The sequence below is a fragment of the Brachionichthys hirsutus genome, chromosome 23, assembly GCF_040956055.1.
Source record: "Brachionichthys hirsutus isolate HB-005 chromosome 23, CSIRO-AGI_Bhir_v1, whole genome shotgun sequence".
NCBI classification, from domain to species: domain Eukaryota; kingdom Metazoa; phylum Chordata; class Actinopteri; order Lophiiformes; family Brachionichthyidae; genus Brachionichthys; species Brachionichthys hirsutus.
Genome location: NC_090919.1, coordinates 6435054 through 6454278, shown reverse-complemented (window position 1 = coordinate 6454278; position 19225 = coordinate 6435054). Strand labels below are relative to the sequence as shown.

Below are 19225 nucleotides of genomic sequence, written 5' to 3'. Positions count from 1 at the left end.
TTCCACTTTAATCCTTCAGTCTCGTCTCTTCCCAAACTCTTCCTGGCCATTATTAACCCTTGTGTTACCCTTTAAGTCAGGGGTCCCCAAACCTTTTCCTGTGAGGGCCACATAACTTTTCCCTTCTCTGATGGAGGGCCAGGGTCAGTCAGCATGGGGGCCTAAACATTTATTGTTTTCCAAACAGCCACCAAATAACCCTTTCTTCACAGAAAAAAAGTCAGGAAATAAATAATAACACTATTAATAAAATAAATAGTAACCAAATAACCCTTAACGGGTTCGTCACAGAAAGAAAAGTCCATGGAACATTACCTTTCTGGTCGTATGTGATCATCATTAAAATTGTCCCAAACGAAAGGAAGGACGCTTTTCTTCATAATATTAATATATCCTCCATCATCAATATCATTTTTAATATTTTATATTATTTTATAATATGTTGTTTCTAAAACAAATTGAATCCTGCTCCGAAGCTTGATTCTAAAAGACAAAGTTTAACAGTGCTGCTCCGATGATGTATCAATCAAGGCCGTGCTTCGGGAACCCTTGAGCATACTGCCATCTACAGGAAAGGTAATGAAATGCAGCCAGTAAAGAGTTTGAGTTCCTTTGAATTGTTTGCACACAATAATACACAAAATAACAGCTGCATAGTTTGGTCTCACTGATGCACACTGACATGCTTTAATTTAATATCGATTCATATTTAATAAAGTAAATGTGTCTTATGTCAATTTGTAGGTATAAACGCAAAGTCATGAGTGGCTGTTACTATGGCGATGGCATCCTGTAACAGTTGTAGGGCAGTCAAGGATGAGGATCGGACTGTAGCAGCATCCAGTGCGACGCATTTACAGCTACTTTAACATAAACACAGTTCACGCTAAAGTGGAACATCTGATTGGTCTTGGTCTAACTTGCATCCCATGAAACTTTGAGAGCGATCCCGATACCTGTTATAAAGTCGTTATAAATCTTGTCAAACCTGCGTTCAATTCACTCACCAAAAATCATAAAGGGGTCCGATATGAACCATCATGAAAAATGTCTTCTGGATCCGATCCAGAATGAGGTCAGGAAATAATTTAACATTTTAACATTGAAAACCCATTTATGGATTCAAAAATCAGTTAAAATACAATTTGTACAATCAACTCCAATTTACTTTAACTTCTCATGATTGGTGTGTAAAGATACCGAAAACAATCTAGAACATTTTGACGATTATCCAGATCACCATGTGGATGTTAATCCATTTAGCAGGAATGAGCGCCTTGGCGGAGGTCTGCGCCCTCTGAGTGCTTTTCTAGTTTGAATCTTTCTCTACAGCTCATTAAAAGATAACTTTTTTGTCAATTCCTATTTTTTTCTTGTAGATAAAAAGCAGAAGGTGAAATGCCTCTGAGCAGCAGGGAGAAAGAACGATGATGTGTGTGGTTTCATAAAGCGTGTCCTCTAACGTGGACGGGAGAACAGAGACGGAGACAAGGGGGGGGGGGACACGCTTCAGAAAGACAGCCGCTGTTTTATCTCTGCTCCATCGTAAAGAGCTGAAAAGAGGTGGCCGTCCTTTCTATTCCCATCCTGCCCCGGCCTTTGAAGCTTGTTTTAATCTCTGCGAACAGAGACCGGACGTATAACCCCCCCCCCCCTCACCCCCGCAGCAGGTGGCACCACGAACACACATCTGTGGGTGGACGCACACACCTGAAAGCAGTAGTGCATGAAAATAGTCCCATGATCCCTGCAGCTTCAACACGCCGAGCGATGGAGACCCCAACGAGCAGTCTGCCAGGAGGAACGTAGTCAGCTTCCTGTCCCATCAGCAGCACACGGAGGACTAAACCGAACAGACGGAGCCGAGCGGCGTTTGTCTTGTACCCTCTAATTCACCCGGGTGCCTCTGGAAAACTTTAAAATAACAATCCCCAATAGGGCTGTTCTGTTTTGCATTCTAGTCTCGAGGGTTTGCCGTCAAACATGAGGCCGTCCAGCAGTCGGGACGGAAGGTGAGTGCCGCTGAGCCTTTCGGTCCCGATCATTCTCGGAATCATCAAACGGGAGGGTTCGTCCCAAAGTCGGGCAGAATCATGTGAAACGAGGAGACGGCGTGCAAGGAGGCAAAGAATTAGGAAAGCCTCCCTGCAGGCCTGCACAGTTTCCAAACTGAAGAGGAGGAGGAGGAGGAGGAGGAAGAGGAGGAGAGGGAGGGATGATTGGTGTGTCACTGGAGCTCCTTGCTGCCGACATGGGGAGTAATTATTATGATCCCGTCTCACTTTCCGACACTCTATTATGTTTTCTCTTACTCCAGCAGTTCCAAAAAAGAATGCATGAGGTAAGTACAATATTCAGGTGAGGGTGGGGGGGGGGTGGGGGGGGGGCTGCTGGACCGATAGCCTTGTGTGTGGTGTCGTAGACTCTGTGTCATTCCTTCTGAGGGAGACTTTGAATCGCACGTAAAGAGGAATGCGTCTGTCTCAATGTGGCGACGGGAACCTGAGCGAGAGAGAAGATGTAAACTTTCACACTCAGACGACGCCCCCCTCTGGTGATTTTTCACCGTTGCCGCCCACAGAGGCTCATATAAATGAAAACATGCCGCTACTTTAAAAAAGAAAAGGCGGCACTAAGCCCACAGCTCAGCACCACTCCCAGCGAGGTCACGGGGCTGGTGGGCCCGAATCTGAACCGGCTGCAGGAAACTTTCACTTTGACCTCTGGACCACTGGCTCAGCCGGAGAATTTGTCTTTCTGGTCAGTCCGTGTGTTTTCGTGTTCTCTGTCTTCATCCGGGTTAGATTCCAGTGAGGAGAGTCTTCCTTGAGCTTTTCCCCCTCTGACTTCTGGATTCTTGACATTTTCCTCTTATCCGCTCAAGCCGCTCATCAGTTCCGGGGGGGGGGGGGGGGGGGGGGGGGCTTATCAGTGAGCCTTGGCGAGGTCAGCATCCTGACCTGTTGACTGTCTGAGCCTGAAGATGAGTTTGTTCTGACTATATAAGGCCTCTGCTTTCCTGTCCCTGCTCTCGCTCGTCCTTCTTCACTCCTGCCCGCGCTTCTTCGCTTTGTTCTCAGCACATCGGATCAGAGCTGTTTGCTTGCAGAGTTCCTTTTAAATAATGTGGGGGGGGGGGGGGGGGACGTAGATGTAATGCATCAGGCGGGGTCTTGATGTCTGCATGGCAGAGGAGTTACGGGATTTCATATCGAGCGTGATGCAAAGAGGAAACGTTCTTTGTTAACCTGAACAAGCACATTCTCATCGGATAAACAGTAGTTTAATGATGGGTGTCACGGTGGCACAGTGGGTAGCGCTGTCACCTCACAGCGAGAAGGTACCGGGTTCGAATCCTGTCTTTGCGGCGTTTGCACGTTGCCTGTGTGGGTTTTCTCCGGTTTCCTCCCACCTCCAAAACATGCAATTTAGGTGAATTGATTGCCCCGAAGTTTCCACCGTGAACAAACCCGTCATGATCTCGTCACGGAAAGTTGCAGCCCCGCGATGTGCTGGCGACACGTCCGAGGTGTACCCCGCCTCTTGCCCACAGCAAGCTGGGTTAGGCTCCAGCAACCTCTCAGACCCGCAAAGTGGAAAAAGCTGCAAGAAAATGGATGGATGGCTTTATGCTTCCTTTACTGCCCCCCAGGGGTGAGAAATGATTTAATACTCTTTAAAAAGTTGTGTCTTTCGTCTTCAAAGATTCGCCTGTTGGAGTTACGGGGATCTTCTGCAAAGACGAAACGACTGTGACACATTCTTGACCTCTGCTTGAATATAAACGCCGAGCAGTCGTGTCTGTTCAGAGAGACGCTCTTGTCCTTTCTCCAGAGGGAGAGAAGCCTTTTGGGCGTAACGCTGTGATTAATGGTCCTGCTCTTCGTCTACGTTTGGATCAGGCTTCTGCGTGGAAGCTATTATTTAAGATAAGAACATGTAAGCAAAGGCCATGTGCTTTTCATCACATCAGGAGTCACCATCGCATCATGAAAAATAGCAAGAGGTGCAAGTGTCAGCATAAATCTGTGGTTGTGTGTGTTTGTGTGTGTGGTTCTATTTCCTCCACTTTTTCGGCGTGGCCGCGGTTGTTAATGGGTCGCTTCTTCCCTGGGGGGGGGGGGCAAGTTCCCATTGTGTTCAGCCCAAATTTCCATTTCAGGATACAAGCTTTTCTCATCTCAGAAAGCGTGATGAGGCGTAAAAGAAAAGTGGCAAACGGGAGGGAAGATTCAATTCAATTCAGTTTTATTTATGTAGCGCCAGATCATAACAGGAAGTCATCTCAAGGCACTTTACAGGAGTAGCAGGGAAAGACAGAACCCAACTTGTCCCACAAGAGCAAGAACTTTGGAGAAAACTGAAGCTGCTTCCTGACCCGGTTGGATTTCATTTCGTACCGCCAGAAACAAATGATTTATTTGCTTTTTTCGTATCCTGCAACATAAATTACATTTCTGATGCAAATGCCACATTTTTACTGATCAAAATAAGAACGTTCATTAAAAGCAGGAAGAGCACTGCCAGTCTCTTAAACTCACTGAAAACAAACGAGGGGGGGTTAAACACAAACACAGAGGCCTGTAAATGTGAGCACTAGTGTTGTAGCTCTCGAGATGACTTTTGCACTACAAACTGACAGCAGGTGAAAAAACACCAAACGGAAGAACAATTCGCCCAGATGACCCTGGAACAGGTGGACTAGTAAACACGGGGACCCCGTTAACACACGCATTCACACCTGTCACCTGACTGTCACGGCCACGACGCTGGACTCAGCCATGCAGACCCCAGTATGGGCACGCAAATAGCCCCGTGATTCACTCGTTGCTCGTGAAGCCGGTTTTGGTGACCCCCCCCTTCACCTCATAGATTTGACACCTTGACCTCTCCTTCTGACCTTCCCGGTACTAATGCAACCTCCTGCCTCGTGTCTGATTGGCTGGGAGATCCAGCCCATCTGCAGGTATGCAGATGGACCGCGTCGCTCTTTTGCTGTCTGGGCCAGATAATGACTGACGTTTCATCCGGCTGTTCTTCAGCTTGTTACCCTCGCCGAAGCGGAGGCGAGGGTATTGCAATCGGGTGCGTTTGTTTGTCTGTTTGTTTGTTTGTCTGTCTGTTTGTCTGTCCGAGCGCATAACTCAAAAACTAGTAACCTAATCAACTTGAAATTTTTACACAAGCAAGGTTCTGTCCGTGGCTCGGTCCTCCCCGAGAATGGCGTTGATCCGGATCTGGATCCAGATTCTAGAATTATTTTTACATCTGGAATTGTGCCTGTGCTGTAAACTGCCACTTTAAGAGGGAGGGACACGAATTGCATGATGGGAAAAAGAGTCCAGAAGGAGTCTTGTAGTACATTCCGGAGCAGCAAGCTAGAGCAGGTTTGGCCCCTCTGATCAAGAAGCCCTGTTTACTGTCTCACAAGATCCAATAGTCTTTTGGAGGCGGGGTCTGCAATCTCTGATTGTCTTTCTAGTTTTTTTGTGTATTCGCCACTGAAGGCATTCCAGACATTCCTGATGAAGTGCGCTTTCTTTTGATGTGGAAGGAAAGGTCTTGGCGTGGCTCTCGCTCTCCTCCTGTAAGATTTATTCCCGCTGTCTGTGCTGACACTGGGCAGGCACACGTCGGAGCTCTCTCAAACATTTACAGGCTGGAATGAAGCCATTAAACATGAATCACAAGCAGCCCTGTTTTTAGGATCAGAGGCGATGCCGACAAGAAGACGTTCAGCTCTTCAACTGTAGATTTTCAGAGGATAAAGTTTCTGGCAGGAGGGAATTATGGGTTTTTATCCCGTTGGCTGGAGTTGCCATCTAAACCAGGCATGGGCAAACCCAGGCCCAGGGGCCATATGCGGCCCGTTGGTCTTTTTAATCCGGCCCGCCAAACTTGTCCAAATTATATCATTAAATTAAATTGTATTATAATTAAACCTCATTCATTTGACCTTTTTTGCTGTAATGCTACCTGTAAAAGGCCAAATCCTTTAATGTAATAGCTTTCATGTGTCATTTATATTACCTCACACAAATACTCCATCCATCTGATCTTGGTCCGGCCCATCTTTCAAATTTTAGAACCTATTGTGGCCCGCGAGTCAAAAGGTTTGCCCACCCCTGATCTAAACCCTGGTGGACAGACATGCATATACTCATGACTGGACCATGAGAATACACCCCTTTGATTTTGTTCTGTAGTTAAGCTGGTTTACTTCAGGATCGAGCTGGTTGACAGAATGAACATAAGTCAATGTGCAGTACTCAGCGAGGGGTCAGAAAAACGTCAAGTTGGTGTATTGGGGGACTGGGTGGTGCAGAGGTCAGCCCTTTTTCCCCGGTATGAACCCACCAGCTGATGGGGGCCTTCTGCGCCCAGTTGGTGTTCCCGGTGTTCCCGGTGTTCCCGGTATTCCTGGTGTTCCCGGTGTTCCAGCACGGTCCAAAGCCATGCAGGCGACAGTTCAGAAACTAAAACTGTGTCTCCAGGCTGTCTGTCTTGTCTCTGGTAATGCAGTATTGATGGTGGTGGGTTTGGTGGGGGTTGGGATGCTCATGGCGAGTCCCCCCCCCGGGACGGTCAACTACCATCTGCTTGTAAGGTAACACCAGTGGCGGGGGGGGGCCAAGTGTCTCGCTGAGGGGCAACTGGAGACCAGAACAGCCGGCGCACATCCATTAGCGTTCATCAATGAAAGCCAGCGATGCGCTTCAATGGGTAATAACACGTTATTTAGAGCTTATTATGAGTTTATTATGTTGAACACTGCGAGTGTTATTACAATTTTCAGACGAAATAAAGCAAGAGCTCAATTTGGCCTTTTTATTTGCCCGTTTTTTTTTTTTAACTGTTTAAATCAATTAAGTTACTTTTTTTTTTTCTAATGCCACTTTGTTCGATTAATTTTTGATTTATTTTTGTTTTGAAAATTGAGCCATTTGGCTTCTTCTTGTTAATCAGAATCAGAATACTTTAATTAATAATCCCATAGATAAATTATATCAGCACCAATTCTCCACTCAACAAAATCAGAATGACTAAATTAACAGTATGTAGTGCAGTAATAATTAACGAAAACAATAATATGTAGAAATATTCAAAAGCAATGGAAACTGATGGCTACTACTGTACTTTCTTCTTGTCCCGTTAGGGGTCGCCACAGCAACCCAACCTTCCCCACCTCACCCTGTCCTTTGCATCGTCCTCCCCAACACCAGCCACTCTCATGTCCTCCCTCACTACGTCCATGTCTCTTCTCCTGGGTCGTCCTCTAGTCCTGTTCCCTGGCAGTTCCATCCTCAGCATCCTTCTACCGATATAGTCCCTGTCTCTCCTCTGGACACGTCTAACCTTCACTGTCCCTCTTATTGTCTCATTTCTAATCCTATCCAACCTGGTCACTCCCAAGGAGAACCTCAGCATCTTCATCTCCTCCACTTTGAGCTCCGCCTCCTGTCTTTTCCTCAGAGACACTGTCTCTAAGCCGTCCATCATGCTGTCCTCACCACTGTCTCTGAACTGTCCATCATGGCTGTCCTCACCACTGTCTTGTAGTCCTTTCCCTTCGTCCTCGCTGACTCTCTCCTATCAGAGCACACCTGATACTTTCCCTCTATAGTTTCTAAAACTCTTCTTCTTGTAAATAGGACCCAGAACACTTCTCCTCCGTTCCTCTGGCATCTTCTTCCCCTCTCAGATTTTATTAAAGGACCCCGTTAAAAACTCTACAGCTTCCTCTCCTAGACACTTCCACACCTCCACCGGTCCAACAGCCTTCCCACTCTTCATCCTCTTCATCGCCTTTCTAACTTCAATCATGCTAATCTTTGTCACTTCCTGGTCCACAACATGTTCCTCTACTCCCCTTTGTTCTCTCTCATCTTCCTCATTCATTAATTCTTCAGAATACTTCTCCCATCTTCCTGCACACTACTGGCCTCTGTCAACACCTTCATCTCTACTCTTCATCACTCTAACATGCTGGACATCCTTCCTGTCTCTGTCTCTCTGTCTATCCAGCCTGTACAGATCCTTCTCTCCCTCTTTATCTAACCTGCATACAGGTCATCATATGACCTCTGTTTGACCTTTACCACCTCTCCCTTTGCCTTGCGTCTCGTCTCCCTGTACTCCTGTTTACTCTCTTCTGTCCTCTCAATGTCCCACTTCTTCTGAGCTAACCTCTTTTCCTGTATACACTTCTGCACTTCCTGGTTCCACCACCAGGTCTCCTTATCTCCTTTCCTTCCAGAAGACACACCCAGTCCTCTCTGTGGAGCGTAAGAACTTCTCCTTCTCCTCTAACCTCACCTCCTACCTGTGGAGCGTAAGAACTTCTCCTCCTCCTCTAACTCTCCTCCTCTCTGTGGAGCGTAAGAACTTCTCCTTCTCCTCTAACTCACCTCCTACCTGTGGAGCGTAAGAACTTCTCCTCCTCCTCTAACTCACCTCCTACCTGTGGAGCGTAAGAACTTCTCCTTCTCTAACTCACCTCCTACCTGTGGAGCGTAAGAACTTCTCCTTCTCCTCTAACTCACCTCCTACCTGTGGAGCGTAAGAACTTCTCCTTCTCCTCTAACTCTCCTCCTCTCTGTGGAGCGTAATAACTTCTCCTCCTCTAACCCACCTCCTACCTGTGGAGCGTAAGAACTTCTCCTTCTCCTCTAACTCACCTCCTACCTGTGGAGCGTAAGAACTTCTCCTTCTCCTCTAACTCACCTCCTACCTGTGGAGCGTAAGAACTTCTCCTTCTCCTCTAACTCACCTCCTACCTGTGGAGCGTAAGAACTTCTCCTTCTCCTCTAACTCACCTCCTACCTGTGGAGCGTTCCCACTAATATTATTCAAAATGACGCCATCAGCTTCAAACTCAGGCCCGTGAAAAAGAAGAAATGATTCCGGCGTGGAGTTAGTCAACAACAATGTGTCTTATTATCACGGTGAGAGACGGGGTAGTCTCTCTCTCTCTCTCTCTCCAATAGTCTCTTTATCAACTCGGAAGCGCACAGTCACCGCTTTATGGTCTGCGCGCACCGACCGACCAACAGCGCGCTCTCTCTCTCTCCCTCTCTCTCTCCCTCTCTCTCTCTCTCTCTCTCTCCCCTCTCCCTCTCTCCCTCCCTCCCTCTCTCTCTCTCTCCCTCCCTCCCGGTGCGTATTATTCGGCCGTGCGTGCGTAAATGCAGACGCTAACCAGGAGCCCGCGGTGGGATACTTGTCGCCATGGAGGAGAGCTGCTCCCCGGAAGGCGAGAGGATGGAAGCCTGGCTGGACGACCACCTGGAGTTCACCCACTCCTACTTTATCAGGAAGGCGTCAAGGTAAAGCCGGACCTACGGGGGGGGGGGGGGGGGGGGGGGATCTGCAGATCAGCTGAGTGTGCTGTTGCGCGCAGCCTCCCACCCGGTCGGGGACGCGCTCTCCTCCTCCGTGGATCTGTCTCCCGGGATCAGAGGTGATCACCGGATACTTTGCGTCCGTGTCCCGCTGCACTCTCTTGAATGTTTTCATCCACCCCACAATCAGTCCGAGTTGCGCCGGAGCCTCCAATCATTAACTTTTACTGCCTCCGGTGATTGGCTTTACGGGGCGGCGCTGATACGAGCCCTGGACGCACGGAGGCAGACCCCGGATCAGCCTCAAGCAGCGCAGCAGCTATATTAGGCATTGTTGTTCTGCAGGCATCTCTTCCGTCCGCCTGGCAGCTCTCCACCAGGACACTCCAGGCCTGTGTTTGCTTTAGTGACAAACCCCTCCAAGCCCATTTGTGCACTTTAACCTTCAGGACGCGCCGTCTCCACCTCACTGACCAAAGCAGAGGAGCCTCTGTTTCAGAGTGCATCATGAAAGCAAAAAAAAAAAACTGGCTCCCCCCGGTTTGCACAGATCTAGGCACTTCTCAGAGAGGTATTGATTCGGCCACGCCCCCCCACTGGCTGCATTAGAGTCTGCAGGGAGATGGAGTGAGGAGAACTTACTCCTGTACTCCAGCGTGGCCCGATTGGCCTGGCGAGCAGCCTACGATAGCAGGCTCCTCCAAGTTACGGCCTCCTGATCGGGTGAGCGGGCCTTTGGCTGGCAGGATGAGTCACCACGGGACCTTTGGCATGTTTTCAACGGGAGCGAAGCCCCGAAGGGCAAGCCTGAACATGTGCATGCGATCATGCCCAAATTGATTGGACAATGTGCTGCTGATTGGAGAGCTTTTCCACCATTATGTCCAATTTACTGTGCAAACCTCACACGCACGCACACACGCACACACACACACACCAAATATCCTCATCTGACACCTCCACAGCATCATTTTTAGGAGCATATTCATTCAAATGTTTTCCTTGCAAACCTTCCCAGCATCGAGTTTCACCGTAGCTCGAGGCAGACGGTTCTTCTTGTAACCGGAGCTTCAGGGTTAAATGTCAGATCTCTTACTTCAACAGGAGGCGGGGGGGGCAGTTGGGAGACTTGACTGAAAGGCTTTGAACAGATGAACAGATTTATCTGATAGCGTCTTCAGCAGCCACTGTTTGTGTGGACACACTGATTTCAAGGGAAACCGTTGCCGTTGCTCCAAATACAGTGGATCCTGGATACTGGAAATGAGATGAATCCATTCCTACGCACCAGATAAATGCCCGTGTACATGCCTACAGTTATATCAATATGTAACGACATGTATCTAATTAACAGATAACACATGAACGGGTAAATATAAAAAACAAAAGCAGAATAAAAGTACATTTAACCCCGTTTTGGATGTGGATGGAGGGAAGGCTCATTCCTTTTAAAGCGAGTCCTCCTCCATGAAATGACTGGGTAAACTGTCCTCCTGGGTTTTATCCCTTCTCTTTAGCTCAGTTTTCTTAAAACAAAAAGTCAAAATCATCGCTTTCTCCATCCCGTACTGCAGCAATGCCATTTTTCATATTTGGAGATGATTTCCTTCTTTAATTCAACAGCTGTTCTCACTACTTTGCTCTTTTCTTTTCCAGTCGTATTACTGCTGCCTTTCTCTGGATCCATGACTAAGAGCTAAAGAGAAACACGCACACAAAGCGAAGAGTCTGTACAGTCAGTCTCCTGTGGCAGGTCGGCTCAAACTCAACCTGCTCGCACAGACTCCGCCTTTGTTCGCGTAGACTCCGCCTTCGTTCGCTTGTCTTTGGTTCACCTTGGCTCCACTCGTGTGTTCGAACCCTGAAAATCTGTTTGACTTCCTCGCTTTTCGACTTCTTAACAAATCGGTCACAGCGGGTTTTACTCAACGGGGCCTTGTCTGAAACGCTCTAATGCTGGCTCACCGCTAGGATGTGTCCTCTCTCCTTGACCTTTTTATTTTATATCCTGACAGCCTTAATGCAAACAGCTTCCTTGTTGCGTTTTCAGGTGGCGCTGCTCTATTGTCACTTCTTCAGGGCAGAGAGTCAGATCACAGTAATGCTCTTCCTGTTTTTATTAAGACATTTCCCTTGACCTAAATGTCTCTAAAACTAAATAATTCATGATTGACTTTAGGAAACATGAGACAAATACCACTGCGAGCACACTTTATGGTGAGGACATAGAAACTGTTGAATCATATAAATATCTGGGCACTTTGTTTGATTCCCAGCTCAAATGTAATATCAACACTGGTTTAGCAGCCAAACGGGACCAAGAGAGGATTCAGCTGCTGCAAAGAATCAGTTCCTATGATGTTTCCAACACAAGGAATAGACGTAAAGGAGGTCGAGGACTTCAGGTACCTCCGGTCAACAGTGCAGAGTGATGGAGAGAATGTGGAAAGGAGGTGAATAATCGTGTGCAGGCAGGCTGGAACGGGTGGAGGAAAGTATCAGGTGTGCTCTGTGATAGGATGAAGGGACAGGTCTACAAGACAGTGGTGAGGACAGCATGATGGACGGCTTAGAGACAGTGGTGAGGACAGCATGATGGACGGCTTAGAGACAGTGGTGAGGACAGCCATGATGGACGGCTTAGAGACAGTGGTGAGGACAGCATGATGGACGGCTTAGAGACAGTGGTGAGGACAGCCATGATGAACGGCTGAGAGACAGTGGTGAGGACAGCCATGATGGACGGCTTAGAGACAGTGGTGAGGACAGCCATGATGGACGGCTTAGAGACAGTGGTGAGGACAGCCAAGAGACAGTGGTGAGAACAGCCATGATGGACGGCTTAGAGACAGTGGTGAGGACAGCCATGATGGACGACTCAGAGACAGTGGTGAGGACAGCCATGATGGACGGCTGAGAGACAGTGGTAAGGACAGCCATGATGGACGGCTCAGAGACAGTGGTGAGGACAGCCATGATGGACGGCTTAGAGACAGTGGTGAGGACAGCCACGATGGACGGCTTAGAGACAGTGGTGAGGACAGCCCTGATGGACGGCTTAGAGACAGTGGTGAGGACAGCCATGATGGACGGCTCAGAGACAGTGGTGAGGACAGCCATGATGGACGGCTTAGAGACAGTGGCTCTGAAGAGAAGACAGGAGGCGGAGCTAGAAGGGGCGGAGATGAAGATGCTGAGGATGGAACTGCCAGGGAACAGGGCTAGAGGTCGACCCAGGAGAAGAGACATGGACGTGTTTGTTTATTACTTACTTATTATTCTATTGTCATTTTTACCAAACATAATTCTCACGTTCTTGAACAAAACAAGGCTGAGTAGTTCCTTCACATTTTCCAAGAGGAGGGGAGGCAATGAAAATGCTTCTCAGGGGAGAGTTACAACATTTTACATTGAACGGGAATCTTGGGTAATGAAGTTCGTTCATCAGCTCCACCACTTTGTTCTCCTCGACAGGGAGATGGTGAACGCCTGGTTTTCTGAACGCGTCCACTCCATCCAGCCGCCTGCCTCCAGAGACAACCCTCCGCAGCTGCGGGCCCACCAGTCCTGCAGCGACTCCATCATCCCACCCACGCTCAGCTACCTGGACAACCGCTGCCCGTCGCCCGCCACCGTCCCCAGCCCGGCTCCCGGCACTCCAACTCGGAAAATCTCAGCATCCGAGTTTGACCGGCCGCTCAGACCCATCGTGGTTAAAGACGCAGAGGGCTCCCTGACGTTCCTCAGCGGCACTGACCGCGAGACCGTCCCTCCCTGGGGCTCAGCGATGGGCGAGGGTGGGGGAGGTCATGGAGGAGGACGCAGCGGGGCAGGCAGCGGGGGCGACCGTTGCACCAGGCTGCTGGAGCTGGTGAAGGACGTGTCGAGCCATCTGGATTTGACAGCACTCTGCCACAAGATCTTCCTTCACATCAACGAGCTGATCGCTGCAGACCGCTACTCGCTGTTCCTGGTAGGAATTGGAAGTGTCCGGGGATTAACTGGAGCGCTGCGGTCAGCCATGTTGTGACGTAGGATTTAGTATATGTTGGGGATGACATAAGCAGCACGCTCCCACCTCACCTAACAGCGCCGCTGTCCCAGTGTTTAAAACGGTTCCTCCCTAGGCAAGTGTTGCCTAGGGCCAATCTGCCTATGGTGATTTATGTTTTCACGACCAAAAGGTGAAACGCAGCTCGAGTGCAAACCAGAAGATGTGCAATATTTGACCACTTCCTGCTCTGTGTGGTCCCAGGTCGGCGAGGACAGCTCCAACAGGAAGTTCTTGATCAGCCGACTGTTCGACGTCGCCGAAGGATCCACGGTGGAGGAGTCGTCCAGTAACTGCATCCGGCTGGAGTGGAACAAAGGCATCGTGGGACACGTAGCCGCCACGGGACAGCCGCTCAATATCAAGAATGCTTACGAGGTGCAGGTTTGTCCGTTCCTTAGGCCACGAGGGGAGGAGGGGGCTCGGAGAAGGGCAAGCAGGTCAAAGGGTCCCTCTGGGGGGGGGTTCATCTTCACCCCACCCGCACCCAACCACACACTTCACCAAGCGGCTACAGTGTCTGGTGGCAGCCGACCCCTCTCAGGTCTTCATCTACTCAGTGATCTGCTTTCAACACAAAGTCACTCCCCCCACTTTAATCAATAATCAAATCGATAGGACTCCAATCTTGTGGAGCGGTATACGATCACTCTCCAGCGGAGTTGATTGTTGGTAAGAAGCTGGACCTTTGCTTGATTTGTTATTGTTCTGATTCATTTTACTTTTCATTTCCTGTCCTGATCCATTTTTTCCTGGGGATGTGATATTCAGTCTTCATCAAACCGACGAAGGAGCAAACAATCCAAATCATGGCTGTAGGTGTGGACGTAACCGCTGCCTTAGAAGATACACGATCACCAAAGAAAACACTCCGAGGTTGTCCGTGTCTTCATTAGTTCAAACGCCCCCACGGCTGCAGCAGCGTGACCTCTGCAGATGGAGCCGCTGACCTTTGACCCTTTGTGTGTGTGTGTGTTCGTTCTTGCCTGCTGAAATGCAGCCCTCTCATGTGGGTCGCATGCAGCAGGCAGAAGACGGTGGAGAAATGGGATGAATTGATCTGGTCCATCCACCTTCGGTCTGATTGATCGCTTTGGACGATTGATCGGCTCATAAGATGATTTATAATCTATCTCTATGTGTGGAGCTGACTCAGAAGGACAGTCAGTTCTTATTTCTGAGAGAGAGGGAGGGAGAGAGAGTGGGAGAGCAAGAGGGAGAGAGAGAGGGAGAGCATTGCAGCTCTCATGTTGTTGTTGATTATGATGATGATGATGATGATGATGATGTGGAGAGAAAATAACTGTAGGTTATGGTTTGGCGAGACGCACACACTCACAGCTGCATCCAATCAGCTGTGTGTGTGTGTGTGTGTGTGTGTGTGTGCATGTATTAGTGGTTTTGAGAGTAATTACAGCCTGAATATGTGTAATGATTCATTTGTATATCCTTTGATGTGAGTGCACATTTTGTTTGTGATCTCGTGATCGGAAATCGGGCCCGATCGGAATCGGACGTTACGTCCCGATTCCAACGTCCAACGTGAAAAAAGTATCTCAGAAATGTTTGTTCTAGTGCTGTAGTTGAACTAGATGTCCACCAGGACCACTGCCAAGAATCTGTGGGTAATCTGTGGGTAATCTTTGACCAGGACCGCGTCCTCTTCTCGTTGTGGACGATTAATTAATAGGTCTAAAACATTTTATCCGTGAAAATGAAGTCCTTGTCTGCCATGTTTTTTTGCTACGACAACACGAACAGGACGCACTCTTCGTTAGCAATTAGCAAGTGGTGAGGATCATCTTTCCCAGAGCACTTTGGTCCAGTCGCCCGCTGGAGGGTGAATGTGCGTGTGACCGGGTGAATGTGAGGCGCTTTGAGCACCGTGGAGGTGGAAACGCTCGATATTAGGTCGGCCCGTTTGTGTCTGTTTGCGTGGGGAAGGATTGGACTTTATCCAAGCCCCGGATGGATGAACGTCTCTGAGCTAACGCCCTCTACTGCTGATGGTCTTGGTCTCGGCTTGTCCTACAGTTGTGACTCCTCATATGTGATCCATTTCTGATCCTTGGCGTTTCAGTTCCGTTAAAGACGCCATTGGATCCTGTGTTTGTGCTTTGCTCCACAGGACTCCCGGTTCAACGCTGAAGTGGACCTGATCACAGGTTACAAGACTCAGAGCATTCTCTGCCTCCCCATCAAGAACCACCGAGATGAGGTAAGGCCGTGGACGTGGGACAGGACGGCTCTCGCTGCGTTTTCCCTCAACCTTTCTGTGCTTTCGCCGTCTCATCCCTCGCAGGTGGTTGGAGTCGCTCAGGCTATAAATAAAAAGTGTGGGGATGATGGTGCCTTCACTGACCAGGATGAAAAGGTTGGTAAAACTCACTTGTTTGGTCAGAATACGTTTCTGGAGACTCTTAGCTGATAGTTTATCCATATAAACATGCACCTCTTTGGCCTCCTTCAAAAAGGCCCTAAAAATACACCTTTTAGGGGGACAGAAACGGAGATAGTCATCACGACTCTCTCCGGGTCAAACCCCCCCTCCTTTTTTTTGTCCACCTATGTTGCACGTATTAATTGCTTTAGTAATTTATTGTAATTTATGTAAGTTATTTATTGTCATCTCGCATCAGTGGTGTAATTTATTTTAGATTAATTGTTAGTTTGCACTGGCGGTGTAATCACATTTTATTTTTGTCTTTCTAATGTTACGTTGCATCAATTGAGTAATTTAATATTGGTTTTATTTTTATTTGTATTGTTATTTGTGGATGATTTATGTACGAAGGACTTTCAACGGAAACAAGCCCGCAAGGGCTTTTTAGAAATGCTCCTCTTAGACAGGATGTTTGACGTTATTTGTACTGTAATACATGCTACTGTGTGACTGTACTTGTACTCTAACATTCTATCTAATAAATATATTCATCATCATCATAACCAAACCGTAAGCTCCAGCCAGATAAAAGTCTGTATCTCTCTCCTCTCTCACCACCCCCGTCGCCCCCCTCCTCTCTCCTTCCTCGCTGGTTTTGGTGTCGGTACCGTGGACTTCCTCTCCAACAGGAGTTCTCAGCCTATCTGGCCTTCTCGGGCATCGTCCTGCACAACGCTCAGCTCTACGAGACGTCGCAGCTGGAAAACAGGCGCAATCAGGTGAGCAGAGGTGTGTGTTCATGGATGCAGCTCTGAGATGTGATGCATCCTCATGTGTGTGTGTGTGTGTGTGTGTGCGTGTGTGTGTGTGTGCAACAGGTGCTGTTGGATCTGGCCAGTCTCATCTTTGAGGAACAACAGTGTCTGGAGGTTTTACTGAGGAAGTTTGCAGGAACCATCCTGTCCTTTATGCAAGCCCAGGCTTGTACCGTATTCATCGCTGATGAAGACTCTCTGGTCAGAGCACACACACACACACACACACGCACCTACACACACACCTACACGCACACACACTCACACACACACACATACTCAGATCTAATGATGATGTTACTTTCCTAAACAGGCTTCAGAGGTGAACTAAGCTCATTTTAGTTGATGGTGCATTCCGGCAGTTCACATCAAACTGTACATTTACTATAATACTTTATACGTTTACTTGGTATGCATATTATGGGATGTCTGCATGATCTTGACAACCACATGGTGCAAATCTTGTTGTTGTTTTTGTGCTTATTGTCGCTGTTGTTGTTCTTCTTCTTATCGTGGTCTTCATACTTTAGATAGCATTGTGATAACGTGGTAATACTTTAATCATAAGTAGGTAATTACTAGGTATTTTCATGTAATATATAATAAACCAGGTAATAACTTGACTTTATTTGCTTTTGTAGCTGATGACTGGAAAAATATAAAAAAATATGTTATATTAATATATAATAGACAGATCTACCAGAGACATTTTTAGACATAGTCTGTGTTTGACCAGTTGAAAGGTTTGGCACTGATTTGACATGACTCGCTCATTCAGCGATACAAATGCAACTCGCCCGACGTCATCTAAGTGCAGATTGTGATGCGCGTCTGTTCACGGCGTAACCAGGTCGCACTGCTGATACGAAACCCACTTCTGTAAGTAAAAACAACGAACTATGTGGACTATCTGTTCGTCTTACTTCCGCTTACTTCAGGCCTGGCTGCCGCAAAGATGATGCATCTGGTCGTTCTGGGGTGCCGACTGTCCAATTACTGTAAATACTTTGACAGAATGTTCTGTTGTATAGAATGTGTATACTCAGCAGGATCGGGTCGGTGGGTGGGCCTGCTGTCAAGTTCACATTTGTAGCATTCAGGGATGAAATCTTTTTTGTGCAGGAAGTCCTGTTCCTCTGGAGGGAGTGATATTTTCCATTAAACAGGATTTTATCTTGTTTATCTGTATTTGCTCCGATCCGTCATTTCCGACCTCACCACCAACCCAGACCGGGTTTCAGTCTTTCAACCAATTCAGTGTTCAGCATTTGTGTTTAGGTCTGGGTGAACTGGACGGGGAATCTAATATTGTTGAAGTGGCATGCATTGGGTTACAAAACACTGTTGTTTAACTTTGCCTGGCATGAATTACAACCAGGTTAAACTCACGGAGGGGAACATTTTCCAGACCCTGAAATCCACTTTCATAAGTGTTCCAGAATAGCTTTTAAAAACAGCTGTGTTCAAAATACTGTCAAACTGGATCAAAGAAAACGTTAAACCTGAAACTCAGATCGGATTGACTGGAACAGTTTCTAGACGTGCCGCTGGATTTGGTTTTATCGGCGTAGGTTTCACAAAACAATGGAGAACAGCTCAACTAAGACGGAAGGAGTAGCTCTGAGTTGCTACGAGTAGCTCTCATCTGAACTGGACTCCTGCTTTATTGCAGTTTAATTAATCTGTTTGGTAATATGTTCTACTCAGGCCTGATAAGGCCCCTAACGGACTTTGTCTAGAGAAGCGGTCTCGTAAAGGGGCCCTGTTATATAGTGGCTATTAATACTGCTCATTGTTAACCACGGGCTTTTGGTCGCCACTTTAGCACTAGCATTAGCATTTCTAGTTTTATATTGCAGCTCTTTAGTCAGTATCTTGTTCAGCAGCCTAAACGTTACATTATGTTTCTCTCTCTCGCTCTCTTGTCTCTGTCTCCTGCTCGGTCATTGTCTCTCTGTCTTTCTACCATTGTCTCTCTCTCTCCTTCTCAACCCAGCCGGACCAGACAGATGGCCGTCCACTATGAGCCTTAGGTTCTGTCCAAGGTTTCTGCCTGTTAAAGGGAAGTTTTTCCTTGCTTCCAAGTGCTTGCTCCTCTGAGTCAAGTTGGGTTCTGTCTTTCCCTGCTACACACCTGTAAAGTGCCTTGAGGTAACTTCCTGTTGTGATCTGGCGCGATAGAAATAAAATTGAATTGAATTTTGTTATTTCCGCTCTGTGGTGTTCGACACGGCTCGACGTTCCCCACCTTTTTTGGTTTCGCATGAGGCAAAAAAAGTAACTGTAATGTTACGGTAAAAGTAATCTGCTGCATTTCCAAGAAGGCCGAACAAGTCCTAAAAGGTCATGTGATCTGTTGCAAATCACTGATTGGCCCGAGACAATTGTTTCTACAACCATTGCATCATCAGTGTTCAGCAGGAATGGAGATGCACAACACAAATTAATGGCCACCATATTCCAATAACTAAGTTCCAGCTGAAGCTTTTTATTTTTTTATTAATCAGGTGACCAGAGGATCGCGAGGCGCCAGAGGCTACACCAGTGTCAGTTTTAGGCTGCGTCTCCATGACGACGAGCTACACCGAGGCTCTCCTCTAATGGAAGGCGAAGTGATGTTGAACCGGTACCATGA

The 19225-nt window shown here is 47.7% G+C and overlaps 1 protein-coding gene across 1 annotated transcript in view; it reads left to right on the top strand.

Annotated features, from left to right (window-relative positions):
• Nucleotides 1–9228: 9228 nt before the first annotated feature.
• pde5ab (phosphodiesterase 5A, cGMP-specific, b) overlaps nucleotides 9229–19225 on the top strand; it is a 46165-nt gene continuing 36168 nt past the window's right edge. Inside the window, exons 1-7 of the mRNA XM_068755624.1 lie at nucleotides 9229–9326; nucleotides 12816–13314; nucleotides 13597–13770; nucleotides 15521–15610; nucleotides 15695–15766; nucleotides 16465–16554; nucleotides 16654–16791. Coding sequence (XP_068611725.1) covers nucleotides 9229–9326; nucleotides 12816–13314; nucleotides 13597–13770; nucleotides 15521–15610; nucleotides 15695–15766; nucleotides 16465–16554; nucleotides 16654–16791 — 1161 coding nt within the window. The remainder of the gene's footprint in view (nucleotides 9327–12815; nucleotides 13315–13596; nucleotides 13771–15520; nucleotides 15611–15694; nucleotides 15767–16464; nucleotides 16555–16653; nucleotides 16792–19225) is intronic.